The sequence below is a fragment of the Chlamydomonas reinhardtii genome, chromosome 12 (genome assembly GCF_000002595.2).
Source record: "Chlamydomonas reinhardtii strain CC-503 cw92 mt+ chromosome 12, whole genome shotgun sequence".
Lineage (NCBI taxonomy): Eukaryota > Viridiplantae > Chlorophyta > Chlorophyceae > Chlamydomonadales > Chlamydomonadaceae > Chlamydomonas > Chlamydomonas reinhardtii.
In genome coordinates this window covers 7491024-7517883 of record NC_057015.1, presented here as the reverse complement: position 1 = coordinate 7517883, position 26860 = coordinate 7491024, and the positions used below count along the sequence as shown (strand labels likewise).

The window sequence follows — 26860 nt, the reverse complement described above, 5'->3', positions numbered from 1 at the left end:
CCACCCGCCAGTACTCGCCACCAAACGCTTCCCTCATCAGTCTTTGCAACAACATTCTCGCAAACTTGTCCCACGAACCTGCTCCCAGGTTGGACCCATTGGAGGAGGGCCGGCTAAAGGTGCTGCGCGTGCCGCCGCGCCGCACGCGGCCGCCCGCGCCCGCCTTCGGCCTGCTGCCGCTGCTGCCGCCCGGGCGTGAGGAACTCGAAGGGCCGCCCGTGGCCTTTGGAGACGTGCTGGGCTGGGCTCGCGGGCATCTGTACAGCGGCGTGGCACCGCTGCACGCGGCGCTCGTGAGCCTGAACCAGCTGTGCGCTCACGTAGGCGACCAGCTGCTGTGGTGCATGGCGCCGCTCAGCGAGGCGTTCAAGGTGGGAATGGGGAAGGAGAGAGGGGGCCGGGAAGGAAATCGGGAAGGGAAGGAGGGGCGGGGAGGCGGGGGGGGGGGTTGTAAGTGGGAGGGGGCGAGGAGGGAGTGGAGTGGTGGGTGGGGTTGTAAATACCAGCCCAAACTAAACCCCTGGGGGCGGGAGGTGGGGCGGGCGCGACGTCCCTGCGCATGGAGTGATAAGGTCACGGTATGCGGGTGGACAGCCATGAGAGGGGTGGCTGCGAGGGGTGGCGGGTATGGGTCGACGCCCAGGTTGCCCAAGGGCGGGCATGTAAGTCGGAGCCCTTCCTTGTGACACTGTACACGCCTTCTCGCCGGCGCGCCATGCATGACGATGCAACGCAACTTCAGGCCATGGGCGGCAACGACTTCGACCTGACGGACGCGGGCGTGCTGCCGTTCCCACTGCGCAAGTGGGAGGCGCTGCAGCACGCGCACCTTCGCCGCGTGCTCAAATTCGTGGAGCTCAAGATGGTCACCGCCTGTCGCATGCTCAGCCGCGACTCGCCACTGGCGTCGCTGCTGAACGACGGACGCCTGTACGGCGCCGCTGGCGGCAAGCGCAACGGCGCCGGAGTGAATGGGTCAGAGGCAGCCGATGGGTTATACAACGAAGAGGAGGACCACTATGACCCATACGGCGATGCGTACGGCAATGGAGGTGGTGCTGGGAGTCACCGGAGCGGCACGAGGGCGAGCGGTGTGGAGGATGAGATGCTGTCTGAGCCACATGCCAATTTGCTGAGGCGGCTGGGGCTGGCTATGGGCGCGGCGGCGCACTCGCTGCTGCAGGACTCGGCGGCGGCCTTCGCGGACACGCTGGAGAGCTTCCAGGTGCGGTTGCTGCTGGTGCTGCCGGTGCTGCCGGCGGTGCTGCCAGTGCTGGTGCTGCTCTGAATAAGAGCACATCGTGAAGTGATTGGACCAAGCGGCATAACTACGGAATAGGTGCTTGGATTCCAGGCTTCATGCCCCTGTCCGGGGCATCGCCAACTCAACGCATTCCCCAAGTCCCACCGCCCGCTCCAATGTACTCCCCATGCAGAAGTACGAGCCGTCCGTGGCCACTGCCCAGGAGGGCGACCTACCGTACGGCGTGGTGCGCGAGCGCTTCGCCTGCGGCACCTTCCTCACGCTGCACCTGCTGCACGAGGGCATCGACCCGGAGCCGCTGCCGGAGGCGGAGGCGCCGCCGGCGGGCGGCGAGGATGACGCGGAGGAGGAGCAGCAGGGCGGCGCCGCCAGGAGGGAGGCGCCGCCGGCGGAGGTCCGCATGGGCTCCTTCCGGATCCTGCTGTCGCCCACTCGGGAGGAGATCCAGGAAGCGCTGGAGGCCGCGTTCAGTGACATGGTGGCCAAGATGTGCGAGGTGCGACCGGGCGGGCTCGGTGTTCTCCATTATTGCATTGTGGTCTTCATTCAGCTTGTGTGCGTGTGTGTGTGTGTTAAAAAAACGAAACGAAAGCCCGCCCAGACGACGCCGGTGTGTGTGTGTGTGTGTGTGTGTGTGTGTGTGTGTGTGTGTGTGTGTGTGTGTGTGTGTGTGTGTGTGTGTGTGTCGTCCTATGGCTCATGCGGCCGCTCCATTCCTTGAGCGAGCCCGCCGGGGCTGTGTTCACCGCGCCGTGACCTCCTCTCCCACCCTGCACCACGCCTGCCCGTCCCTCCTGCAGCTGCCCAACATCTATATCTCGCCGCGCGCCGCCGACCCCGCCGCCCTGGAATTCGCCGACTTCGAACCCGAACCCAACACCGGCGGCGCCGAATACGGCCTGGAGCCGCTCGTCGCACCGGTGCTGCTACAGTCCGACACCCGGGTCGCCAGGGCGCGCGAGCGCGTGCGCCACGCCGCCGCGGTGGCGGTGGAGGCGGCGGAGGAGGTGGCGTTGCTGTTCGAGCCGGCGGCGGAAGCGTTGGCGGTGGACGTACCGTCTATTCTAGCACAGCTGGCGCCGCTGGCCACGCCGTTGGACGCGTACCACAAATGGATCGGCGCGTTCCGGGCGGCGGCGGCAGCGGTGCAGGCGGCGGCGCCCACGCAGGTCTTCACCGGCCTCCTGCAGGTGCGGGCTTGAGACGCCTGTAGGACGGGCTCAAGCAGCGCGATGTTGCTTTTCTTCTTTTGGAGCAAAGCCTCACGTACGCTCGGCTCCTGACGACGCACACATCATGCTGGGTACCGGCGGGCTGAGCTGGTGCGATGCTCCTGCCCGCAGGTGGACACGGCGCCGCTGAAGCAGGCGCTGGTGGCCAAGGCGGCGGCGGGCGAGGCGGCGCTACTGGCGCAGCTGCAGGCCAAGACGGTGGACGTGGCGGCGCGAGTGTGCGCCCGCTGTGAGGAGCTGTCGGCGCAGGCGCTGGCGGTGTCCTCGGGCGTGCGCAGCGTGCTGGACCTCAAGGTGGGGTTGTGGGCCTTGTTGGGAGGGGCTGAAGGGAACGGGGCTGGGGAATGCTCAGGGTTCCCCGACATGAGCTGCTTGAATCAAAGGAGGCAAGGTAGGGCAGGGTTTTGGCAGCGATCGAAGTGAGTTATGCAGGGCTTGATCAGCGACAGGATTATTCCAATGCACGAAGACTGTGGAGTAATCGACACATGGTGTTTGTGCACCCCTAAAACCCAAAAATGATTCTACCGCTTCCACGCACGCACGCGCACGCAGGCCACACTGGTGTCTGCGGAGGCAGAGACGCGGGAGATGATGGGCTGGCTGACGGCCAGTCGCGAGCGGGACGTCGTGGTGGCCGCCTACCGCTCCGCCTACAGCGACACAGACCTGGACTTGGCGATGGCGGCGCAGGCCTGGCCCAAGAGGATGTACGAGACCCTGGAGCGGTGAGCAGCGGCGGTGTACACGCGAAGCCCAGCTTGCCTTTGTTCCTAGGACCGGTGTGGCTGGCTGGCAACAAGCAAATCTGTTTGCTCTGGCGTTCCTATGCTACTTTCCATCTCCACAAACCCTCTCAGCCTTCCAACCTCCCGAGCAACCGCTTACGGTAACCTCCAATTCCAATCCCTCCAATACCTCCACAGCGGCTGGGGCAAGGTGGCGGAGGAGGACCGCGCCTTCCAGGCCAAGCTGCGGGCGGCGCGCGACAAGATGGCGCTGGACCTCGCGGAGCTGTCGGATGAGGTGCAGGCGTTCAAGGAGGTCGCCAACTTCGACGACATGGTGCGGCAGCTGGAGATGGCGGGGGGGGGGTTGGGGCGGGGGGCGGGAGCGGGGAGCGTTTGTAGAGGACGGCTGCAAGTGGACAGCTTGCGTGGGACTCGTCTTGCGTGGGGCTGCGCGCACGTGTTGGTGTCTGTGGCGGTAAAGAGCACAAAGCGCGAACTACTGCTTGTGTGTGTGTGTGTGTGTGTGTGTGTGTTTGTGTGTGTGCGCGTGCGCGTGTGTACGTGTGTGCTTCCGCCTTGGCGTCCTTACCATGTGATCCTTGCGCCTGGCTCGCCCCCGCACACGCACGCCCCTGCCGCCGCCGCCGCCGCCGCTGCTGTCGCCTCCCGCAGTCGGAGCTGGCGCACCAAGGCGAGTCGCTGCTGGCGCGCATCCAGCAGCTGTCCGACACCGCCGAGGCCATCAACGAGGACGAGGGGCTGCTAGGCTGGGAGGTGAGCCGGAAGGCGGCGTGGGGTTACATTCATGACTATTCAAGCAATGAAGGCGCAGCCAGGAACAGTAGTATAGGGGGAGGAGGTTGTGGATACCAGCCCAAACTATAGCGAACCCAATGCAAAAGAGCGAGGAGGAGAGTGTCAACAAGGGTGGCATGTGCCGAATGATGGGTTCCGGGGGAGCGCGATCAGTGCTCGGTACATGCAAGCATTGGTGGTTGGGCGGCCGCTGCGCCCACCCACGCGTGTTTGGCGTTGGCCAATCGCTCACGCTGTTGGTTTTGTTGTTGTGCGTCAGGTGTCGGAATGGCCTGCCATCAAGGACCTGTCTGTGGAGCTGGAGCCCTTTGCCAGCCTGTACTCCATCACCAACGACTTCGGGCTGCGGCGGGAGGAGTGGTTGTTCGGGCCGGTGCGCGACCTCAACGCCGAGGAGGTGGAGGCCAGCGTGGCGGACTGGTTCAAGAAGGTAAGGCGACGCGGACGGACAGTCATGGCCTGTGTGTGGAGGTGTCTCTGTGCTGTGTGCCGTGCCGCGGGCTTGCGGCTTGGATGGCATCCATCGCCACGACAGTCCACCAAGTTCTCGGGCTCGGCTTGCCGTGATCTTGTCACTTCTACTCGCCTGCGGCCTTCCTGCTAGCTAACAAGCAACCCACACCGGCAACAACACCAGCACCCACTTACACCAACACACAACACCCGTACTCGCAGACGGTGCGGCTCAGCAAGGCGCTGCCGCGGCAGGACCTGCGGCAACTGGCCGAGGACACGCGCGGGCGGCTGGAGCAGTTCAAGGAGTACGTGCCCATCATCATGGCCGTGTGCAACCCCGGCATGCGGGGCCGGCACTGGGAGCGGCTGTCCTCAACGCTGGGGCAGCGCGTGTACCCGGGCGGCGACGCCGAGGTCAACCTGCAGAAGCTGCTGACGCTGGGCATCTCGCAGCACGCCGACTTCCTGCAGGTGAGGGGCGGAGGGGGGCTGTGTGTGCAGGAGGGTGCCGTGCCGGGCTCCTACATACGGATTGCGGTTGCAGTTGCGGATATTGCCGCTGTGGGAGCGCGGCAGCGGCCTGCTTAGCAGAGGCAGTATTCAGCAGCCTGGCTCCGCGTGATGTTTGCAGCATTAAACCGCCCATGATGACATTCTCTCCACACACTAAAACCCCGAATTTGCCCACAGGAGCTAAGCGACACCGCCTCCCGCGAGATGTCGCTGGAGCGCTCGCTGGACCGCATGGTGACGGAGTGGGGCGGCGTCAAGTTCGAGGTGGTGGCTTGGAAGAACACGGGCGGCTCCATCCTCAAGGGCGCGGTGGTGGAGGAGGTGCAGATGCTGCTGGACGACCACAGCATTAAGGCGCAGGCCATGCTCAGCAGCCCCGCGGCCGGTCCCTTCCTGGAGCGCATCGAGGTGGGCGGCAGGCCTGGCAGCACTCCCGGCTGGGTGTTTGATGAGGCACACACGCCCAGCGTCCCGTTGCCCCGTGCCCCTGTTTAGGTCTTCTCTCCCTAGGTTGCCGTGCAGCGGTATGCTGCTGGCTGGTGCCGGTGGCGACCGATATAAGTTGCAGCTTCCCTCCTTTCGTATGTGGGTCTTGCCTCGTGTGCGGTGTTGACTTGCGCCGCCACCCCGTCTGGCTCCTCCTGGCCCGCACAGAACTGGGTGAAGAAGCTGGCCAGCATGCAGGACATCATCGACGCCTGGATGCTGGCTCAGCAGAAGTGGATGTTCCTGGGGCCCGTGTACGGTAGCGAGGAGATCGCCAAGCAGATGCCCAAGGTGCGCGCAGGTTATTAGGATGAGAGGAGGTCGTGGAGAGGGAGATGAAGTTGCCACATGGGCGCGCCGGAAGCACACGAAGGTGCACGACCGTATATATGCATATATGCATTGTGTTGTTGCTGTTTGCAACCGTGCAGGAGCGCTACGAGTTCAGTGCCGCCGACACGCGGTTCCGTTCCGTGATGAAGTCGTGCGAGCGCAATCCCGAAGTGCTGGTGTTCACAGACACACAGGGCGTGCTGTCGGACCTGCAGGTGCGTGTTGCCATCAGGAACGGAGTGTAGATACTTCTGTACCTGGGTGGGTTGTGGAAGTGACGCTGATTGTGGACCCTGTACCCAAGGATGGGTTGTGAAAGTGACGCGGATTGTGGCGGGCGCATGCGTATGGGCGCACGCTCGTGACTGGCCAAGCTCTCCGTCAGTATCTGTCAGCTGTGCAGTGGGGTTTGTCAGCTGTGCCCCAACCTTCACAACTCCAAACCCGGCTTTCCCCCACAGAGCTGCAACAACTCGTTCAGCATCATTGAGCGCTCGCTGGCTGCCTACCTGGAGTCCAAGAAGATGCTGTTCCCGCGCTTTTTCTTCCTGTCCAACGACGAGCTCATTGAGATCCTGTCGGAGGCCAAGGAGCCGGAGCACGTGCAGCCCTTTGCCAAGAAGATCTTCGAAGCCGTCAGGTGCGTGCTTGTGTGACACGCTTGCCCACAAGCTAGGACATGCTGGTACTGTACACACGTGCACACACGTGATTGCGCAGTGAAACCTTGCTGAAACGTGTGAAACACGCGAAATCCCCGCACAGCGAGTTCGAGTTCAACAGCGAGCAGGAGATCTGCGCGCTCATCTCAATCGAGGAGGAGCGCGTGCCGCTGGACCGGCCCGTGGTGACCAACAGCGAGCTGACGCCCGGCGTGGAGTTCTGGCTGCTCAAGGTGGAGGAGCAGATGCGCGTGAGCCTGGCCAGCATCATGAAGCAGTCCATACAGGTGCGCGCGCGCGTATGAATGTATGATGTGTGGCGGGGTGGGGTAAGCGTGCGGGGTGTGTGGGTGCAATGTGGACGCTTGTGGCGATCACACGAGCAGAGGGAGCGATGGTTCTATCATCACATACTGACACCTGACCACTGATCCAGCTTGACCTGCCCTTCCCACTCAACCCTACAACGCGTAAACCAGGCCTACGCCAGGACGCCGCGCGCGCGCTGGATCCTGCAGTGGCCGGGCCAGGTGGTGCTGGCGGGGGCACAGACCTACTGGACCCGAGGCGTGGTGGACGCGCTGGCTGGCGGCGGCCTTTACGGCCTGGTGCAGTTCGGGGAGCAGTGCGGGCGCGAGCTCATGGAGGAAGTGATGCTGGTACGCGGGCAGCTGCGGCCGCTGGAGCGGGCAACCATCGGCGCGCTGGTGGTGCTGGACGTGCACGCGCGCGACGTGGTGGCGGAGATGATTGCCGACAAGGTGTGGTGGCTCGCGGCGGCGGGGTGGGGGGCTGGGTGCTCGGCGTGTGTGTGGGCATGCGGGTGTGACAGGAGCGGGATGTGCTGCGGGCTGGATGTGCGGTGTGGTACCACATCAGCATAATGCGGACCGTGCAGACGGCGTTTGGGAAGCGTCACGCGCTTGCCCGTGCAACCACCTCAAACCTCGGGTTGTCTCTAGCTTCTTGCGCACGCCATGCCACGCGGCTAACCGCCCGCCCGCCCGCGCGCCTCTCCACTGGCCTTCTGCCGACCCACTCACGCTCAGGTGGCCTCCGTGGACGACTTCAGCTGGCAGTCGCGTCTGCGCTACTACTGGGAGAAGGACACCATGGTTGTGCGCATGCTCAACGCGCAGTGCACCTACGGCTACGAGTACCTCGGCAACAGCGGCCGCCTGGTCATCACGCCGCTCACAGACCGCTGCTACCGCACGCTGCTGGGCGCGCACTACATGCACCTGGGCGGGGCGCCGGCGGGGCCAGCGGGTGGGTGCGCCGGGCCGGAGGCTGCCGAGGCAGGGCCGGACATACACTACGCACATTGGAATCCCCACCTCCGTCTTAAGCTGTTATTAACTTGGACCCGGGGCATCCATTCGGCTTTCACAAATGCGCTGAGCCGACCCGTACGCATAGGATCAAGGTGGTATCTCCCCGTTAATAAACAACCGGCATTAAACATTAGAGGCAGGAATTACGCGCGTGTCCTCTCCCTAGTCCCTACCCCAATCCACGCGCATCCCTGCCTTCCCTTTCACCTGCTGCCCTGCAGGCACGGGCAAGACGGAGACCACCAAGGACCTGGCCAAGGCGGTGGCCATCCAGTGCGTGGTGTTCAACTGCTCCGACGGCCTAGACTACCTGGCTATGGGCCGCTTCTTCAAGGGCCTGGCCGCAACCGGCGCCTGGGCCTGCTTCGACGAGTTCAACCGCATCGAGCTGGAGGTGCTGTCGGTGGTGGCACAGCAGGTGCGTGCGTGTGCCGGGATGGAGGAGGAAGGGATGCTGGGTGTGGGCCTGGGCGTGGGCGTGGGCGTGGGCGCGGGGTGGGCGTGGGGCAAGGCGGTTTTCGGGGAGCTTGTGGTGACGGGAGGGCGAGTGGATGATGCGGTTTTGCTGGGCGTGGGTGTGGGCGTGGAGCTTGGGCGCGCGGGTAGGGGTGCGTTGGGAGGCTTGCAGGATGCCAGGGTTGTGGAGTTGTGCGGAGTTTTGGCATGCCTGCAACGGGCGAAGAGAGCTTGTTTATGTGTTGCGTGGTTGCAGGTGCTGACCATCCAGCGCGCCAAGTCGGCTGGCAAGAACCGCTTCGTGTTTGAGGGCTGCGACATGAACCTGGTGGCCACATGCAACGTGTTCATCACCATGAACCCGGGCTACGCCGGCCGCTCCGAGCTGCCCGACAACCTCAAGGTAGGGTTGTCCATCCGAACCTTATTATTGTATGCGAGGATTGCTCAAGGCTCATCCTTCCCGTAACCCAAACCGCACACTTTGGACTGCCGTAGCACCTCGGATCGGGCATTGCGTTCGCTCCCTCACGTCTTTCCAACCGCACCTGTCATCCCATTCCATCGCAGGCGCTGTTCCGTGACGTGGCCATGATGGTGCCCGACTACGCGCTCATCAGCGAGATCATCCTGTACAGCTACGGCTACCTGGAGGCGCGATCCATGGCGCAGAAGCTGGTGCAGACCTACCGCCTGTGCTCGGAGCAGCTGTCGCGCCAGGACCACTACGACTACGGTGCGGGGCTGTGCGGGCGTGGGGTGCGGGGCTGGCGGGACGGGACCGCTGATGTCCATGGCTCGGCTTGTAGGCTTGTGAGCGCGGCTCGTAGACTCAGCGAACATTGTTTATATCAGCCGAGTATCCATGTCTAATCTTCCCCGCACACAACTGCTACGCACCCTGCCGCTCACGCGCGCCCCTCGTTGCGCAGGCATGCGCGCGGTGATGGCGGTGCTGCGTGCCGCCGGCAACCTGAAGCGGCGCTACAGCAGTGCGGCGGACGCGGCGGTGTACAGCGAGCCGGTGCTCATGCTGCGCGCCATCAACGACGTCAACCAGCCCAAGTTCCTGGATGAGGACGTGCCGTTGTTCAAGGGCATCCTGTCAGACCTTTTCCCGGGTAGGCGGCTAGGCGCGGGATGAGGCGCTGGGCGTGGCGCGTGGCGTCTCGTGCTTGGTGTGAAGGCCCCAGTCGCCCTGCGTCGCTCAACGGCCCGTGCATGTCTGGGGTGTCAGACATAGCGTAAGCGATGTGAGGGAAAAGTGCTTGGGTACACGAGGGCCTACGCACAGACATGCACCCGTCAACATGGCGATGAAGCAAGCCGCCTGCTTTACGGCCGCACTGCCGGAACTTTCTTGCGCGCCAGTATAAGCCGCCTGCTTTACGGCCGCCGCCTGTCATCTGCAACCGCGCGCGCAGGTGTGGTGCTGCCCTCCATCGACTACGGCGACCTGACCGCCGCGCTGTCCGCCAATGCGGTGGCGGCCAACCTGCAGCCCCTGCCGTCGTTCATCGAGAAGGCCATCCAGCTGTATGAGATGATTGTGGTGCGGCACGGCCTCATGCTGGTGGGTCGCTCCTTCAGCATGAAGACCGTGGCCATCAAGACGCTGGCGGCGGCGCTGGGCGACCTGTGTGCAGCCTGTGAGTGGGGGCGGGGCCGGGATGTGGGTTGGAATGTGAGTTGGGTGTGGATGGGCGTGGATGGGTGTGGAGGTGTGGGTAGGTGCGGGTGGGATGGGATGGGCTGGTTGGCCGAGTTAGGCGGTCGGCATGATGGGGTAAGGCAGAGGGGTGCATCGCTTTCCACCGGGCGTTGCTGGCTGCATCCGACCACAAAAACACGTTGTCGCGGCCTGCGCAGACAAGGGCGAGCACCGTGTCAAGATGCACACCATCAACCCCAAGGCCGTCACCATGGGCCAGCTGTACGGCCAGGACGACCCCCTGTCCAAGGAGTGGACCGACGGCGTGCTGGCGGTGGCCTTCAGGTGGGGGGCCGGAGGGAGGGGGCGTTCAGGTTTCGTGCGTTTGCACACGTATGCGTTGACATGACAAGGGAAAATGGCGGAGGGCTAATAGCCCTTGGAGTGAAGTGGAGGCATTCGGCTGGCTAAGCTGTGGCTGTGTGTGGTGGATGCCCTGGCTGGGGCGCGCAGGACGCTGGCGCGCGACACCTCTCAGGACCGCAAGTGGGTCATCCTGGACGGCCCGGTGGACGCCATCTGGATTGAGAACATGAACACGGTGCTGGACGACAACAAGAAGCTGTGCCTCAACAGCGGAGAGATCATCGCCATGCAGGTGCGTATGGATGTGCACTCACACAACCGCTGACTGCTGCTTGAAATGCGTGCTGTAATTTTAAGCGTGGTCCAGCAACAGCATAGGGCTAGACACGAGCCTGTCGTGCCCTGGCCTCGCAGCCATCTAGCCATGTCTCGCAACCTCCCCCCCCCCCTCTGTACCAATCTTTGCAACCCCCCGCCTGCTCTCTCATAACAAATTATCCGCAACTCTGCAGGGCCTCATGAACATGATCTTCGAGGTGCAGGACCTGGCGGTGGCCTCGCCCGCCACCGTGTCGCGCTGCGGCATGGTGTACATGCAGCCCTCGCTGCTGGGCTGGCGGCCGGTGGCGCGGAGCTGGCTGGCCGCCCTGCCGGCACGGGTCACCGATGACCTGAAGTGCGTGCGTGCGTGCTGACTCTAACAGATAGGACCGCGCGCGCTTGACATATAGCGCGTCCATGCGCGCCATGCAGCAATAATGCGCAGACGCACGTGCAAGGCTTGCCCCGTCTCACCATCGATTCCTGCCTCGCTTACTTGCGGCGCCCTTCTATGCACATGCTCGCGCAGGGAGCACCTGACCTCGCTTATGGAGTGGCTGCTGCCGCCATGCCTGCGCCTGGTGGGCAAGGACTGCGTGCAGCCGGTGGCGTGCCAGGACATCAACCTCGTGTCCAGCCTCACACGCCTGCTCCAGGCCCTGCTGCTGCCCTACCTCGAACCTCCCGCCCCGCCGCCCTCCAAGCCCGGCCAGCCGCCGCCGCCACCCCCGCCTCCCCGGGACCCCGGCGCCACGCGCTCGGGCGCGGACTGCCTGTTCCTTTTCTGCCTGGTGTGGACTGTGGGCGCGGCGGTTGACACGGCGGGTCGGGCCCTGTTTAGCCAACACCTGCGTCGCTTCCTCAAGGCTGACTACGGCGCCTACGAGCCGTACGTGACTGGCGAGGCGGTGCCAGTACGACAGCCGCTGCCCGCCGCCCACAGCGTGTACGACTGGGTGTACGACACCGTGACCGAGTCGTGGAAGGGTGCGTGGCGCGTGCGTGTGCAGGAAATGGGTGGGGTTGGGGGTGGGCAGTTGAAATCAGTCCGATTCAGAACGAGATGTTGAACCCAAAAGAAGGCGGTGGTGTGCGAGTGTGCACCGGTTTGAGTGTGGGCAGGGGTGGAAAGGTTGGGTGGGTGGATGCCTGGGTGGGGAGGAGCGCGGGAGGGGCGAGAAAATCGTCTGACACCTGTTGCTTGGTGTCGGTGGCATGAATGCGCCGCTGCAGGGTGGATGGACATGCGCGGCGCCGCCTCCCAGTCCATCTCGCCCGAGGCAGAGTACAGCACCATCATCGTCACCACCGCCGACGTCGTGCGCTACTCCTACCTGCTGGAGCTGCAGGTGAGGCGGCGGCGGCGGCGGCGACACGTAGTGGGCGCGTGGGCCCACCTGGTGCTAGGAGTTCGCTCTTGGCCGCGCCCTTGCTGTAACACAGCAGCTTTTGCGCTGCTCGGGGCTGGGACGGCACCGGCGCTGCACCCACAAGGCCACAGCACATGCATGTGGTGGCTTGCTCATGTGGGTGCCGTGTGTGTGCTGCGGTGCGCAGGTGGCTGCGCACACGCCGCTGCTGCTGGTGGGCCCCACCGGCACCGGCAAGAGTGTGTACATCAAGTCCTTCCTGGCCAACAAGCTGGACCGCACGCAGTGGACGCACATGGTGTTCAACTTCAGCGCTCAGACTAGCGCCAACATGACGCAGGTGCGTGCGCGCATGGGCGCGTGTGCAGGAGTAGTGTGAGAGGACAGCGGCAGCTGGGGGAAGGAAATAGCGAATTGGGATTCGCCGCGATAATATGCAGCATGAATTGAGGCGTTGTGCGTTGGCAGAAACAGCGCTCGCGAGGCTGGACCCATGAGTTCCGTGGCCGTGCCAAGCCCACGCGACACGCATCACGACCCTCCATCACTCCCCTCCATCACTCCCCTCCATCACTCCCCTCCATCACTCCCCTCCATCACTTCCGTCCATCACTCGCCCCGACCTCCACAGGACATCATTGACGGCAAGCTGGACAAGCGGCGGCGCGGCGTGTACGGCCCGCCAGTGGGCAAGCGGGTGCGTCGGTCAGCATGCCCTGACAGCTGCTCCAGCCGAAGCCGCCGCATTTCTGCACGGACACGCAGGTCCTCAGTTTGGCCGTGCCAACCGGCCCGTCTTACTCTCTCAGCAAGAGGAATAAACACCGCGCTCGCATGCTTCTCCTGCCGCGCTGTGACGCGTCTGTGTTCTGTGCATTGTGCTCTCCGCCCACTTCGCTGACGCACGTACATCCTTGCCTTGCTCGTGTGCTGTGTCCTTCACTGGGCAACCCGCCCACGCCCCTGTCAACAAACACGCCTGCACACAACCCGCTTCTGCGCCCCTCCTCTCCTACCCATCCCGCCGCGTGCAGGCCATCGCCTTCATTGACGACCTCAACATGCCGCAGCTGGACCGCTACGGCGCGCAGCCGCCCATCGAGCTGCTGCGACAGGCCATGGACCACGGCGGCTGGTACGACAGACACGACAACAGCTTCCGGAAACTGGTGGACATACAGGTGAGGTGGTGAGGTGCGGGGGCGAGCGGGCGGGTGAGCGAGCAGCATGGCCAGCAGGCCCGGCGTGGAGGTGTGCATGAGCGTGTGGATGCCAGTCGCGGGCGTTGACGTGGCTTGTGGTGCGTGCACACTCCTCCTGCCTCCGCAGTTCCTGGCTGCCATGGGCCCGCCCGGCGGCGGCCGCAACCCCGTCACCAACCGCTACCTGCGCCACTTCCACGTCCTGTACGCCACCGAGTTTGACGCCGCCAGCCTCAGCCAGATCTTTGGCGCGCTCACCGACTGGTGGTTCGGCCGCTGCAAGTGAGCCAAGCCAGGGGCAGGCACAGGGAGGGAGGGAAGCACGGAGTGGCAGCAGGGCCGGGAGACGGAACAGCGCAATCGCAAACAAGCCAGGTGGCCGGCTTAGAACGGTCGTGGGAACGGAGGTCTGGGGCGCCTATCGGTTGCTTGGCGTGTGAATACTCCGTCAGGCTTGCTTTTGACATAGTGTATCGGTACCGGTGTGCCGCAAAGTACCACATTCGAGTTTCCAATGGTGTCCTCCTTTTACACGGCTTTAGGTACAAGGAGGAGGTGTTGGCGCTGCGCAACCCGCTGGTGGCCGCCAGCCTGCAGCTGCACGCGGCTGTGTCGGCGCACCTGCTGCCCACACCTGCCAAGACGCACTACATCTTCAACCTGCGCGACCTGTCCAAACTGTTCCAGGTGCGGTGTTCGACTGGAGAACCAGCGCGCCTCCCTTTCGCTGTATGCTCCTTCATCTCTTGGCAAGTTGACGGAACTTCAGCATTCTCCCATTCTGGCAAAAACGATCTTCCAAACAAACGGATCTCGCGAACGCAGGGCATGTCGTTTGTGGGCGAGGCGCTGGAGCACGACCCCCAGCGGCTGCAGCGGCTGTGGGTGCATGAGGCGCTGCGTGTGTACCACGACCGCCTGGTTGACGAGGGAGACCGGGAGTGGATCGCCGCCACGCTGCGCACGACTGCGGAGAAGCACTTCCCCGGCTGCAAGTTCGACTCGGTGCGTGTGTGCGATGCGTGCTGGCTGCTGCTTGGTATGCATGCGTGCCCTCCCCTTGCCTGTATGTACTTGCCGCCAAGTCGTTGCATGGACTCAGCGCACAGCCTGTTGCAAAAAGCAGTGAAACTCTAAATAGAAGTCTAAACAGTACACAATGTGCACACTCGCTCATTCGAATGCACGGTGGCACCATGCTTTTGTACGCAGCTCATGTCACGCCTTGCCGACGAGGGCGCCGGCGGCCGGGTGGGTGCTGCCAGCCTGCGGCGACTGCTGTTTGCCGACTTCACGGTGCCCGGCGCGGAGCCGCGGCGCTACGTGGAGGTGACCGACTTCGTCAGGCTGACGGCCGTGGTGACCGAGTACCTGTCCGAGCTCAACGCGGGTGGGTGGGGTGGGCGGGGGACGCGCGCGGTTGCAGGAATGCATGCAGGTGCTGGAGTTGAGGAGTGAGGACTTCCTGGCCAGGTACCTCCTGCGCAAGACACAGTAGTCCCTCGCTTTCCCTTAAACGGGTCGTCTGGGACTAATTCCCAGCGGTTCCAACGCTGCTGACGCCCATTGTTTGCTTGTACCGCCTATGCCCACAGGCAGCAAGAAGCCTCTGAGCCTGGTGCTGTTCCAGTTCTGTCTGGAGCACGTGTGCCGCGTGGCGCGGTGCATCCGGCAGCCGGGCGGGCACGCGCTGCTGGTGGGCGTGGGCGGCAGCGGGCGGCAGAGCGTCACGCAGCTGGCGGCCTTCATCGAGGACTTCCACGTGAGAGGGGGGGGAGGGGTGATCCCACGGGCGGGGTATCTGCACGGGATGATCCCAAGGGATGATGCCACGGTATGATCCACGGGTCCAGGGTCTTGTGCTTGGTGTTTACCGCGTGGTACTTCATGGAGGATTTGGCGATGCGCGTGGTGGAGATGAAAACACCAGTATTGCAAGCTGTGTGTCGGCGGCGGGCCACCGCGATTATTGCTGCTTGCATCCGGCCGTGCCTTACGTACCAGTGCGCCCCGCTTTCCCTAACCCCGCTGCGCCGCAGCTTCACTCCATTGAGATCAGCAGCGCCTACGGCATGTCGGATTGGCACGACGACCTCAAGACCGCCATGCGCTCGGCGGGCGAGAAGCACAAGGACACGGTGTTCATGTTCAGCGACAGCCAGATCCTCAACGAGACCATGGTGAGTGGCGACATGCGGCAGTACAGCACCCCGCCCTACTGGCAGTCCATGCACAGGCAGCTCCAGGCAGTGCCACGCAGCAGTGCCAACACTGTTCGTGTGCTTGGGCAGGGTTGCGGGATACCCTGCGTCGCATACACCCATGGCAGTGGCCTTGCTTTGGTGTGTGCGTGCATACGCCCGGGCCTCCCAGCACCCCTGCACCCAGCCCCACACAACCCGCGCACACGCACACACACATGCGCGCGCGCGCACACACACACTCTACACACACACACACACACACACACACACACACACACACACTACACACACGTACGCACACACACACGCGCACACACAGGTGGAGGAGCTGAGCAGCCTGTTGAACACGGGCGAGGTGCCCAACCTGTTCGACACGGGCGAGATGATCACCATCGGCGAGGCCATCCGCCAGAAGGCCCGCGCCGCGCGCATGGACGCCAGCCGCGCCGACCTCACCAACTTCTTCGTGGCCACGGTGCGGCAGCACTTGCGCGTGGTGCTGTGCTTCAGCCCGGTGGGCGACGCCTTCCGCGACCGCCTGCGCCGCTTCCCCTCGCTCATCACCTGCACCACCATCGACTGGTTCACGGGTGCGTGCATCAGTTGGGATGGCGATTTGCGCGTGCCAGGCTTGCGCGCGCAGCGCTATCTGGAGCTGCTGCGACCTGGGTTGCTTGTACATGACCTGCGCGCAAAACTACCGCGGCTGCGTCTGCTGTACTTGCAAGATTGGCTTCACTTGCCCGCACGGTGTGCCCTCTGCTGCTGCTGCTGCGTGCGCCCGCAGTGTGGCCCAACGACGCGCTGGCCAGTGTGGCGGAGCAGTCGCTCAGCGACCTGGCCGGCACCGAGCTGCAGCTGCGCCACCGGCTGGCGGAGCAGTGCGTGCACTTCCACCTCACCGCGCGGCAGCTCACGGAGCGGTGCGTGGGCTGGGTACTGCCGCAGGTTGGGTGCTCCCTCAGTCGCCAGGCAATGCGGAAGGCATTTGCAAACGCCATGCCGAGGAATACCGAGTACAGTACGTGTGAGCGTGCTGCATCATACTAGGAAGACCCACCCAGACGCCCGCCCACTCGTTCCCCACCTCCAATTCCTGCCCACGGCCCTGCAGCTATCAGTTGGAGGCCAAGCGGCACACGTACGTGACTCCCACCAGCTACCTGCAGCTTCTGGACTGCTTCCGAGGGCTGCTGGCGCGGCAGCAGCAGGCGGTCACGGCGCAGCGGCGGAGGTACGAGGTCGGGCTGGAGAAGCTGGCCGGCACCGAGGAGCAGGTGAGCGGCCGGCAGCGGAGGGCTGCACCTAGCGGGCCGGGGACCGAGACCAGGGTCTGCATGGTTGAGCTGGCGTAGCCCAGCCCAGCCCTCGGTGTTGCTGTGGATGCTGGCACGGTGTGGGGTTGGTGGGGGCCGGGCATAGCGCTGGCTGAAAGCGGGTGCTTGCTCTGGGATCTGGTATGCATGCATATGTATGGCTTGTGGACACCGTACTATCTTCACGGTATTGTGTGCCGGACGTGTCGCTGCATGAAATGCCGCTACCAGGTGCTCATCATGCGCGCTGAGCTAGAGGAGAAGCAGCCCAAGCTGATCGCGAGCGGCAAGGAGACGGCTGAGCTGATCGCGCTGGTGGAGGTGCAGACGGCGGAGGCCGACAAGGTCAAGACGCTCGTGCAGGTGCGCGCGTGCAAGTGCCGCGCCTCCCGACCTCCCGCTGCACCAACACTGCTGAGCGCACCCCTGGCTGCTGCTGCTTCGCTCCTCCCCCTTGTGATCCAACCACCCCGGACGGTTTACACCCCAATCCCCACCCCCCACCCTTCAAACACACACACCAGGCTGAGGAGGCCAAGGCCAAGGAGGAGGCGGACAAGGTGGGCGCCATCAAGCAGGAGTGCGAGAACGACCTGGCGGAGGCGATGCCGGCCTTCAACGCGGCAATCAAGGTGTGAGGGGGCGCGAGCAGGCAGCACATGCGGCGTGTGTGCGTGTCGCAGGACGGCTTGGTGCTTGTAAGGCTTCGCGCCGTGCTTTATAACACATTGCAGTGTTAAGTCGCTACCCAGCTCTGTCGATGTTTGGTGTTGACCATACCGCTGCCGCGCAACCGTCTAATCCAATCCCTCCAGGCTCTGAACACGCTGACCAAGAACGACATCAGTGAGGTCAAGGGCATGAAGGCGCCGCCGCAGCCCGTGCGCATGGTCATGCAGGCAGTGTGGTGAGAGCTGGACCTGCGGCGTGGGTGCCTGCTGCCGCGTGGGTGCCTGCTGGGAAGCCAACCTGCCTGAGTGTCCACCGGCATTCCAGGCAGAAAGAGAACAGTAAAGTGTGTCCTGGTGTCGCTGCACCCGTAGCCCATCCACCCAAACCCAACCCACCGTAACCCAATCAAACTCGGTAACCCTGCCCACCCACATCCTCCTCCTTTCCCGCAGCATGCTCAAGGGGCTTCAGCCCACCAAGGTCAAGGACAAGGAGGGGCGCTGGGGCCAGGACTGGTGGGAGACCTCCAAACGCATGCTCAGTGACATGGGCTTCTTGGACAGCCTCATGACCTTCGACAAGGTGTGTGCGTGAGGGCGTGTGGATGTGTGAGAGCGGTGCGAGGTGCCGGCGCCATGTGGGTGGGAAGGCGCTGTGCAGGTGACCCTTTTGGATTTTGCAATGCGCCGTCGATTGCGCAAAGAACAGTGCGGGGCCCGCTTGTTTACGAAGCTGTCACAGCCCATTTATTTCTCGCGCGTGCCGCTCGCCCCGCAACCTGCTCTTGTGACCCCCCAACCCGCGCAGGACAACATCCCTGCCGAGGTCATCACGGCCCTGCAGCCGCTGCTGTCCGACCCGAACTTCCAGCCCGCCAAGATCAAGAAGGTGTCACAGGCGGCGTTCGGGCTGTGCAGCTGGGTGCGCGCCATGGACACATACGACCGCGTGGCCAAGGTGGTGGCGCCCAAGCGCAAGGCGCTGCAGGTGCGGCGTGTGCTGATGAGACCGGGCCTCCCTGCTAATATCTAGCAGTGGCAAGCGTCGTGTCAGATTGAGCGCGGAACTTGTTTGTTCGGTATCACAGCGCTAACTCACCTGCGTAGTTCGCAACACGAAAAACACTACCTTGGAAAAACCCCCCATTGTTGACATCGGATTTCCGCATGTTTGTCGCCCCGGTTTCTCCCGGCCACAGGAAGCCGAACAGCAGCTGGCCGTCGTGATGGCAGACCTGGCCACCAAGCAGGAGCAGCTGCGCGCGGTGGCGGAGCGGCTGGCGGGCCTGCAGGCGCAGCTGGAGGCCGCCAAGGGGCGCAAGGCGGAGCTGGAGGCAGACGTGGCACTGTGCGAGGAGAAGCTGGACCGGGCCACCAAGCTGATGGCGGGGCTGGGCGGCGAGAAGAAGCGCTGGAGCGCCAAGGTGGAGGAGCTGGGGGATCAGTACGTGCGGCTGATCGGTGAGTCGGGTGTGAGGGTGTGCTGATGGGCAGGTGCGGGGCGTATGCGGGGTGGGTGCCGGTTTGGGTGGGTGCGGGGTGGGTGCGGGGTGGGTGCGGGGTGGGGTGGGTGGGGGTGCTGGGGCGCTGGTGCGGGTGCGTGTTGGATGGGAGGTGCTGCGTTGGGCGTGATGGCTGACGAGGATGGCGGCCTTACTACCGTACTCCCATGATGCCTGGCGTCTGGATTGGGGTCTGATGAAAGGCCGACACGCGCAGCAGCACGCCACGGCGCGGAACTTGCCAAACCGCTCACCCGCTCCCGGCGCCCCCGTCCTGCAGGCGACATGTTGTTGTCTGCGGGCGTGATCGCCTACCTGGGGGCCTTCAGCGCCGAGTACCGCGCCGCCGCCGTGTCGGGCTGGGCGGCGCAGTGCGCCTCGCGCGGCGTGCCATGCAGCCCGCACTTCAGCCTGTTGGGGGCGCTGGGAGACCCGGTGTCGCTGCGGCAGTGGGCCATCTGGGGCCTGCCCAAGGACGACGTGAGCGCGGCCAACGGCATCATCGTCAAGGAGAGCAGCCGCTGGCCGCTGTGCATCGACCCGCAGGTGTGCGTGGGCGGGTGGCGGGTGGTTAGTGCTGAAGGAGGTGGGCGTGCAGGGCATGGGGTGTGTTTCCAGGCGGGTGGCGGCCTGCCTTTGTGTGCTAGGATCTGAGTCTACTCCCACTGGCCGAGCTCTTGCCCGGCCGACTCGGTCCCGACTTGACCAGGCGCTCCACCTGCCTGGCGTATACGGCGCCCCTGCCTCCCCAGACAAAACAAACAAATCCTTAAATAAACAAAACCGTCAAATCATCGTGAATGTAACCCTCCTACTCCCCAAAAAACAAACAAACCCTCAGGGCCAGGCCAACAAGTGGATCCGCAACATGGAGTCGGGTCGGCACATGCTGGTGCTCAAGCCCGCCACCGACCCCACCTACCTGCGCTCGCTGGCGGCGGCGCTGCCCATGGGCTTCCCGGTGCTGCTGGAGGGTCTGGGCGAGCGGCTGGACGCCAGCCTGGAGCCGGTGCTGCTAAAGCAGACCTTCAAGAGCGTGAGTAGAGCAAGGGGTCGGGAGCAGGGGTGCGGGTGCGGGTGCGGGTGATCAGCAGACACGAGGTGGCGTGTGCGGGCAGGTTGCGGCTGGGTGGAGGGACGTGGTGGATGGGGCAGGAACGGCTGCCAGGTGTATGTGGTGCCGTGGACAGGGGGTTCTGATGGTCGGGATGGCGGAGAGCTTGTCGTCAGTGCATCCACACCTCGCGCCATCTGCCTCTCATCCCCTTGTGTGTTGCCGCCACTGCCTGTGTCTTCCTACAGTCCGGCATGCAGTGCGTCAAGCTGGGTGACCAGGTAGTGGAGTGGGGGCCCGGCTTCCGCCTCTACATGACCACCAAGCTGCGCAACCCGCACTACCCGCCAGAGGTGCGGCAGAGCGATCACGCGTCGATGTGCGTGTGTGCCAGAAGTGAACGGCGAAGGCGGGTCGCGGGGTACGGCGTGGGTATGGTACGGGCGAATGTACTGCGCACATGCGGCGTCTGAAACGAGAGCAGTACGGCTTTGGCGCAGGGGCCTCGGCCTGCGCTCTCCGCCCTCACTCCTGACACAGTTCCTCCCCCTCCTCAATCGCTTGCGTCTCTCGCCTCTGCCTGTGCTCCACTGGTTTCGGCATAGCTTGGTCTGGCACATACAACCCCTCCTCCCCCTGCCCCATGCAGGTGTGCACACGTGTGGTGCTGCTCAACTTCTGCATCACGCCCGCGGGCCTGGAGGACCAGTTGCTGGGCATCGTGGTGGCCAAGGAGCGGCCGGAGCTGGAGGAGGAGAAGAGCAAGCTCATCATCACAGGTGAGCGCGCGCGACCCGGACACGACACGGCACGGCACGCCACGCATCACGGCACGCCACGGTACAGGCACGCATCATTACGCTGCACGAGTCCCTTCCCAAGGCCACGCACCGGGACGCCATCATGCAACCTGCTGACCCTCCCCCCTGTCATCCTCCCCCCTTCACCCTCCCCCCCTTCCACCGCACCCTCCCGCGCAGGCGCGGAGAACGCCCGGCGGCTGGTTGAGATCGAGGACCAGATCCTGGCGGTGCTGTCCTCCAACCAGGGCTCCATCCTGGACGACGGCGAGGCGGTGGCGGTGCTGCAGGAGGCCAAGCGCCTGAGTGACGAGATCGCGGCCAAGCAGGTGGAGGCCGCCAAGACCGAGCAGGCCATCGACAAGGTGGGGAGGGGGGGACGGCTGGTGCCGTGGCGGGACGATTCGGTGGCGGGGCTGCTTGGGGCTCTCGTTTAAATCCCTGTTTAGCTTGATCACGGCAACAGTGTTGAAGGCCACGGTGCAGGGCGTGGCAAAGGAGGGGCCCGTTTTCACCTGGTCACAGTTTGCAGTACGGTAGGTAATCCCTTTCCGGTCCTGGTACCCGCTTTTTTACTGCCTGCTCAGGCTCGCACCGCCTACCAGCCCATCGCCGCGCACGCCAGCGTCCTGTACTTCTGTGTGGCTGAGCTGCTGGCTGTGGACCCCATGTACGCCTTCTCGCTCACCTACTTTGTGGGCCTGTTCCTTCGCGCCATCGAGGACTCGCCGCGCCACGCTACCGTGCCCAAGCGCCTTGCGCTGCTGCAGGAGCACTTCACCTTCTTCCTTTACGTCAACGTGTGCAGGTGCGCGGCCGGCAGCAGCAGCAGCAGCAGCAGCAGCGAGCAGGAGGCGTCGGCCTGGCTTTTACTTGACAGTGAATGGAGTTGTGCGCTCCGACGCACGCATCACACCCGATATGCCCCTCGCACTCCCGCCAGCACTTCTCCCGCGTGGAAACAGTCCTACGCTCTTCCCCTTTGCTTGTTTCACCTGGCCCCACCTCACCTCACATTGATTGCCCCGTCCCTTCTTGGCCTTGGCCTTGGCCTGATGCAGGGCGCTGTTCGAGAAGGACAAGCTGCTGTTTGCGTTCAGCCTGGCCGCCAGCATCCAGGTGGCGGCGGGCAGACTGGCGCCCGAGGCGGTGCGGTTCATGGTGACAGGTGCGGCGCCGGCATGAAACAGTAGTTGAATCATAGCTGAGGGGCGTCGTGAGAAGCCTTGGAAGCAGCGCTCATGTGATCAGGCGCGCGAGCCAGTTCCAGATACCCAACCCTCTAGGCCTTTTGACCCCATGCCTGGAACCCCTAAACGCTCGCAGGCGCTCTGTCCATGGACAACCCGCACGCCAACCCCTCGCCCGCCTGGCTGAGCGACCAGAGCTGGTCCCACTTGTGCGAACTGGAGGGCGTGGCGGAGGCGTTCGAGGGCCTGCGCGGCAGCCTGGCCACACACAACGAGCTGTGGAAGGCAGTGTACGACAACCCCGTGCCGCACGAGCAGGTGTGTGGGCCGTACAGCACACGTGTGATGGGCGGGGTCCCGGAGGCGTGGCGGCTAGGGGCTGCTGCTGCGCCCATCGGCACTTTTGTCAACGCGAACGGCGGCAATACGGCTTTGGGCAAAGGTGTAGGCGAGGTGGATGTTGCTTTGGCGAAGGGGCCGGCGCTCATGGCTTTGCCCTGTGCCGCTGTCCGCTCCACTCCGTCGCCCGCAGGTGCTGCCGGGCGGCTTCCAGGACCGCCTGGACGCCTTCCAGCGGCTGCTGCTGATGCGCTGCCTCAGCCCCGACAAACTGGTGCCAGCGGTGGCGGCCTACGTGGCGGGCAGCATGGGCGCGCGGTGAGGCAGGCAGGCAGGCAGGCGGTGGTGGTGGTGCCACCCAGTGCCGTGCAGGGTCGCGAGAGCGGCTGCATCCCTTCCCGCACGCTGCCTTGCCTACGTGTCAGCACTGCGTGGAGGCCGCGTATCTTCTCGGCTGGAGACGTTAGCATCTGCGGCCGAACCGGAACTGCCGCCGAGCCACTGTATCAAACCAAAGCGATACTCTGCCCAGCTTCCTGCGCCCTGCGCCCTGCTCCCTGCGGCATGATTCCCCGCTTCTCCCCTTCCCCCGCAACCCCGCAATGCCGCAGCTACATCGAGCCCCAGGACTTCAAGCTGGGCTCCATCTTCCTGGACAGCGTGGCGTCCATGCCCATCGTGTTCGTGCTCAGCCCCGGCTCCGACCCCATGGCCGACCTGCTGGCCTTTGCCGAGGAGAAGCGAAAGAAGGTGCGCGCGGGTTTGTGTGTGGGGGGGAGAACACGGCGACAATAATGATAAGGTGCACAGAATGCGTTGGTGTGTGCATGAGCATGGGTGTGTGTGTCTGTGTGTCTCTGAGCGTTTGTGCGCTGCGGAATTGCCATCGCCAGCCAGCCGGGGTGGCCTGTCGGTGGCGTTCGTGCGTGGGCTGTAGCGGGGCCGGCTGCCACTGTCGCTCTGCACTCCCAAACGTAGCGCTACTCTGCGCATGCTGACCACTTGCTGTGTCAGCGCCATGCTCAAACGCTCACCGCTTGTCACCTCCGTGTCTTGTTGGTGGCTCAGGTGGAGGCCGTGAGTCTGGGCCAGGGCCAGGGGCCCATCGCAGAGAAGGCCATCAGCCAGGGCATCCGCGAGGGCAGCTGGGTGGTGCTGCAGAACTGCCATCTGGCCAAGAGCTTCCTGCCGCGCCTGGAGCTGCTGTGCGAGCAGCAGCTGGCGGCGGGCGACGTGCACCCAGAGTTCCGGCTGTGGTGAGCACAGCAAGCACGAGAGCGCGCGCAATAGAGCTGTGCGAATGACCCACTTCATTCGCCTTAGCCTGCCGTAACCCAAACACCAGTTACCGCCAACACAAGACAAAGCGCTTCTTAATCAACATCAAGCCCCACCGCTGGCACCGATGCACACCTCTCGCCCCACCCAACGCCCATCTCGCGCCATTTCCCCCACACACGCAGGCTGACGTCCTACCCCTCCGACATCTTTCCGCCCGCGGTTCTGGAGAACGGACTCAAGATCACCAATGAGCCGCCCAAGGGCCTGCGCGCCGGCATGGAGCGCATCTACAAGTCCGAGCCGCTCACCGACAAGACGTTCTTCGAGGGCGCGTTGAAGCAGCCCGACGCCTTCAAGCACCTCACGTACGCGCTGGCGTTCTTCCACTGCGTGGCGGTGGGCCGCAGGTGAGGGGCTTGGAAATTGTGGTCTCCACTGTTGGTGCTGGTGTTCGCTGTCGGTGTTGGTGTTGCTGTTATTACTGCTGTGACGGCCATCAGTTTCATTGCGACAGCAGTGGACGCACGTGTCCGTGCGGCGGCACGGTGGCATTCGTGAACGCCTGCCCGCTCGCTCCCCGGCCCTGCACCTCCCCTCACCCCTCACGACTCCACACGCGCTGCCGCAGGAACTACGGCCCAGTAGGCTGGAACATCCCCTACGCCTTCAACGAGAACGACCTGCGCATCAGCCTGCGGCAGCTGCGGCTGTTCCTGGACGAGGCAGACAGCCCGCCGCTGCGCATGCTGGTGTACACGGCCGGCGAGTGCAACTACGGCGGCAAGGTGCGCGAGCGGGGAGTGGGGGAGGCGGAGGAGGAGGGGGAGGAGGAGAAGGGGTAGGGAGAGGCGCGGTATCGTAGCGCACACAGACTGTGTGTGCCCGTACGCACGCGCATACACAGGAGATACCCCTCTCACGCTTATTGACCCTTCGTCTTTCCAACACACACACACACATACACACACACACACACACATACACACACACACACGCACGCACACATACACACACATACACAGGTGACCGACGCCAAGGACCGGCGCACACTGATGACTCTGATGGAGGTCTACTACCGCAAGGAGGCGGCGCTGGGGGACGCCAAGTTCGGGCCGGGCGGCAACTTCGACCTGCCAGAGACGGGTGAGAACCACTGGGGAGCGCGGCAGCAGCAGCAGCAGTCGAGCCAGTGGCCTGGGCGGATGCGGCCGGTGGCCCATGTGTGAGGGGTTCTGCGTATGGCATATGGCACATTCATCTGGCGCCTCTCTAATCCACAACCACATCCACATCTTCATGCACGCGCACATCCTCGACCTTCACCGCATGCCGCCTGCCACCATTCCTGCCGCCATCCCTGCCACCATCCCTGCGCTCCCTCCATGGCAGGCGACTACGCGCACTACCTATCGGCCCTGTCCCGCCTGCCGCTGGGCGAGGCGCCTCCCGAGGTGTTCGGGCTGCACCCCAACGCCGCCATAAGCCGTGACCTGGCCGAGGCGCGGCAGCTGCTGGACGGGCTGGCGCTCACCACCACCACACTCACGTCAGCGGCGGCCGCGGCGGGGGCGGCCGGCGCGGATGGAGAGGGCGGGGCGGCGGCGGCAGGGGCGGGCTTTGGAGGGGAGGGCAGCGCGTCGGTGAGGCGAGGAGGGGAGGAGAGCGCTGGGCCGTCGGCACAGCCTTCGGAAGGTGGGTGATGGAAGGGGAGAGGCGGAGGCAACCATGAACTGGGTGTGCTTCCTGCGCGGCATGACACGCACTGATTACGGAGAGCGGCACGTTCAAGCCCTGCATTCCAGCGATCCGACACGCTGAACAAACATTGCTCTCATTGCGCTCACCTCCCCCCTCTGTGTTTTCCCGCAGCAAACGGCCCGCGCGCGCAGCACAGCGGCGGCGGCGCCGCAGGCGCCGAGGCAAACGGCGCACATGCCGCCGGCCCTGGCCACCACGGCCCTGGCGGCGGCGGCAGCCTTCGCTCCATTGCTGCCGAGATCGCGGCCAAGCTGCCTGCGGACTTTGACCTTGAGGCCGCCTCCGCCGCCTACCCGGTCACCTACCTTGACTCGATGAACACAGTGCTGGTGCAGGAGCTGGGCAGGGTGAACGCGCTGCTGCAGGTAGGCGCGCGGAGGGGTGGGTGTGTAAATACCAGCCCTAACTAAACCAAACCAAGCCAGGGGGCAGGAAGGGCGAGTGTTTGGGATTTGGGAGTGGATGTTGCGGGGCTGCAAAGCTCAGACGGCTTGGATTGCTCGATAAGGGCGGGCATGAGCATCATTCCCAGGAATAAGAAGCATGAGGCGCCTGTGTAGGGGAGGCTGGAAGGTGGCCCACACCTCCCTAACCCCCACCGCACCCCCACCCCACACCTCCCCCCACGCCCCACACCTCCCCACACCTCCCCACACCTCCCCACACCTCCCCACACCTCCCTCCTCACCCGCACCCTCACCCGCACCCACACACCATCAGGTGATCCGCGTCAGCCTGGACGAGCTGGCCCGCGCCCTCCGCGGTGAGGTGGTCATGAGCGGCGAGCTGGAGCGCGTGGCGCACGCGCTGTCGGCGGGCAAGGTGCCGGAGCTGTGGCTGGGCAAGTCCTTCCCCAGCCTCAAGCCGCTGGGCAGCTACGTGAAGGAGCTGCTGGAGCGGGTGGCGTTCTTCGACGGCTGGCTGCACGCGGGGCCGCCCACTGTGTACTGGATCAGCGGCTTCTTCTTCACGCAGGTGCGGTAGGGTGCGGTGGGGTGTGGCGGAGGGGTGGTGGAGGTGTGGTGGAGGGGGGTGGAGGGTGTGGGAGGGAGTGAGGGCGGGAATGTGGACTTACATTTATGATCAATGAACATGTGAGAAATGGCGTGGGAATCAAGGACGAGCCCCTCCCTGCGCTGCCTCACAGCACGCGTAACGTTGACCCTCCCCACCTCAACCTCCCCGCCACTCCCACAGGCCTTCCTGACCGGCGCCAAACAGAACTACGCGCGCAAGCACAAGATCCCCATCGACCTCATCGACTTCCGCCACACCGTGTGTGACGGCCCGGCAGACACCGCCGCAGCCCCCGCTGACGGTGTGCTGTGCGGCGGCATGTGGCTCGAGGCCGCGGGCTGGGACGCCGTGCACCACCGGCTGTGCGAGTCGGAGCCGCGGGTGCTGTTCGTGCCGCTGCCGCCGGTGCACTTCCAGCCGGCGCAGGTGGCGCAGGAGGGCGGCGGGAAGAAGGGCGGTGGCGAGGGAGATAAGGGAGAGGAGGAGGCGGAGGAGGAGGACGATTCTGCTGAGCAGGTGCGGGTGGAGCGAAGGG

The 26860-nt window shown here is 64.5% G+C and overlaps 1 protein-coding gene across 1 annotated transcript in view; it reads left to right on the top strand.

Moving 5' to 3' along the window:
* Nucleotides 1–26860, top strand: part of CHLRE_12g555950v5 (uncharacterized protein) — a 32526-nt gene that overhangs the window by 4514 nt on the left and 1152 nt on the right. The window contains exons 11-73 of the mRNA XM_043069086.1: nucleotides 89–371; nucleotides 743–1225; nucleotides 1437–1760; nucleotides 2065–2454; nucleotides 2608–2790; nucleotides 3052–3224; nucleotides 3423–3561; nucleotides 3900–4001; nucleotides 4303–4473; nucleotides 4719–4970; nucleotides 5190–5420; nucleotides 5667–5789; nucleotides 5930–6046; nucleotides 6293–6471; nucleotides 6597–6780; nucleotides 6973–7254; nucleotides 7543–7762; nucleotides 8049–8245; nucleotides 8540–8686; nucleotides 8854–9019; nucleotides 9216–9404; nucleotides 9708–9932; nucleotides 10153–10279; nucleotides 10448–10592; nucleotides 10813–10976; nucleotides 11151–11608; nucleotides 11855–11970; nucleotides 12179–12331; nucleotides 12623–12688; nucleotides 13026–13172; nucleotides 13321–13475; nucleotides 13736–13880; nucleotides 14019–14198; nucleotides 14406–14583; nucleotides 14789–14955; nucleotides 15233–15373; nucleotides 15717–15987; nucleotides 16185–16320; nucleotides 16512–16674; nucleotides 16945–17076; nucleotides 17238–17345; nucleotides 17529–17620; nucleotides 17838–17967; nucleotides 18193–18372; nucleotides 18584–18845; nucleotides 19167–19432; nucleotides 19728–19922; nucleotides 20189–20293; nucleotides 20590–20719; nucleotides 20921–21105; nucleotides 21328–21548; nucleotides 21802–21908; nucleotides 22067–22248; nucleotides 22463–22587; nucleotides 22881–23019; nucleotides 23338–23525; nucleotides 23733–23957; nucleotides 24179–24335; nucleotides 24573–24693; nucleotides 24940–25242; nucleotides 25420–25673; nucleotides 26029–26283; nucleotides 26506–26841. Coding sequence (XP_042918913.1) covers nucleotides 89–371; nucleotides 743–1225; nucleotides 1437–1760; nucleotides 2065–2454; nucleotides 2608–2790; nucleotides 3052–3224; nucleotides 3423–3561; nucleotides 3900–4001; nucleotides 4303–4473; nucleotides 4719–4970; nucleotides 5190–5420; nucleotides 5667–5789; nucleotides 5930–6046; nucleotides 6293–6471; nucleotides 6597–6780; nucleotides 6973–7254; nucleotides 7543–7762; nucleotides 8049–8245; nucleotides 8540–8686; nucleotides 8854–9019; nucleotides 9216–9404; nucleotides 9708–9932; nucleotides 10153–10279; nucleotides 10448–10592; nucleotides 10813–10976; nucleotides 11151–11608; nucleotides 11855–11970; nucleotides 12179–12331; nucleotides 12623–12688; nucleotides 13026–13172; nucleotides 13321–13475; nucleotides 13736–13880; nucleotides 14019–14198; nucleotides 14406–14583; nucleotides 14789–14955; nucleotides 15233–15373; nucleotides 15717–15987; nucleotides 16185–16320; nucleotides 16512–16674; nucleotides 16945–17076; nucleotides 17238–17345; nucleotides 17529–17620; nucleotides 17838–17967; nucleotides 18193–18372; nucleotides 18584–18845; nucleotides 19167–19432; nucleotides 19728–19922; nucleotides 20189–20293; nucleotides 20590–20719; nucleotides 20921–21105; nucleotides 21328–21548; nucleotides 21802–21908; nucleotides 22067–22248; nucleotides 22463–22587; nucleotides 22881–23019; nucleotides 23338–23525; nucleotides 23733–23957; nucleotides 24179–24335; nucleotides 24573–24693; nucleotides 24940–25242; nucleotides 25420–25673; nucleotides 26029–26283; nucleotides 26506–26841 — 12070 coding nt within the window. The remainder of the gene's footprint in view (nucleotides 1–88; nucleotides 372–742; nucleotides 1226–1436; nucleotides 1761–2064; nucleotides 2455–2607; nucleotides 2791–3051; nucleotides 3225–3422; nucleotides 3562–3899; nucleotides 4002–4302; nucleotides 4474–4718; nucleotides 4971–5189; nucleotides 5421–5666; nucleotides 5790–5929; nucleotides 6047–6292; nucleotides 6472–6596; nucleotides 6781–6972; nucleotides 7255–7542; nucleotides 7763–8048; nucleotides 8246–8539; nucleotides 8687–8853; nucleotides 9020–9215; nucleotides 9405–9707; nucleotides 9933–10152; nucleotides 10280–10447; nucleotides 10593–10812; nucleotides 10977–11150; nucleotides 11609–11854; nucleotides 11971–12178; nucleotides 12332–12622; nucleotides 12689–13025; nucleotides 13173–13320; nucleotides 13476–13735; nucleotides 13881–14018; nucleotides 14199–14405; nucleotides 14584–14788; nucleotides 14956–15232; nucleotides 15374–15716; nucleotides 15988–16184; nucleotides 16321–16511; nucleotides 16675–16944; nucleotides 17077–17237; nucleotides 17346–17528; nucleotides 17621–17837; nucleotides 17968–18192; nucleotides 18373–18583; nucleotides 18846–19166; nucleotides 19433–19727; nucleotides 19923–20188; nucleotides 20294–20589; nucleotides 20720–20920; nucleotides 21106–21327; nucleotides 21549–21801; nucleotides 21909–22066; nucleotides 22249–22462; nucleotides 22588–22880; nucleotides 23020–23337; nucleotides 23526–23732; nucleotides 23958–24178; nucleotides 24336–24572; nucleotides 24694–24939; nucleotides 25243–25419; nucleotides 25674–26028; nucleotides 26284–26505; nucleotides 26842–26860) is intronic.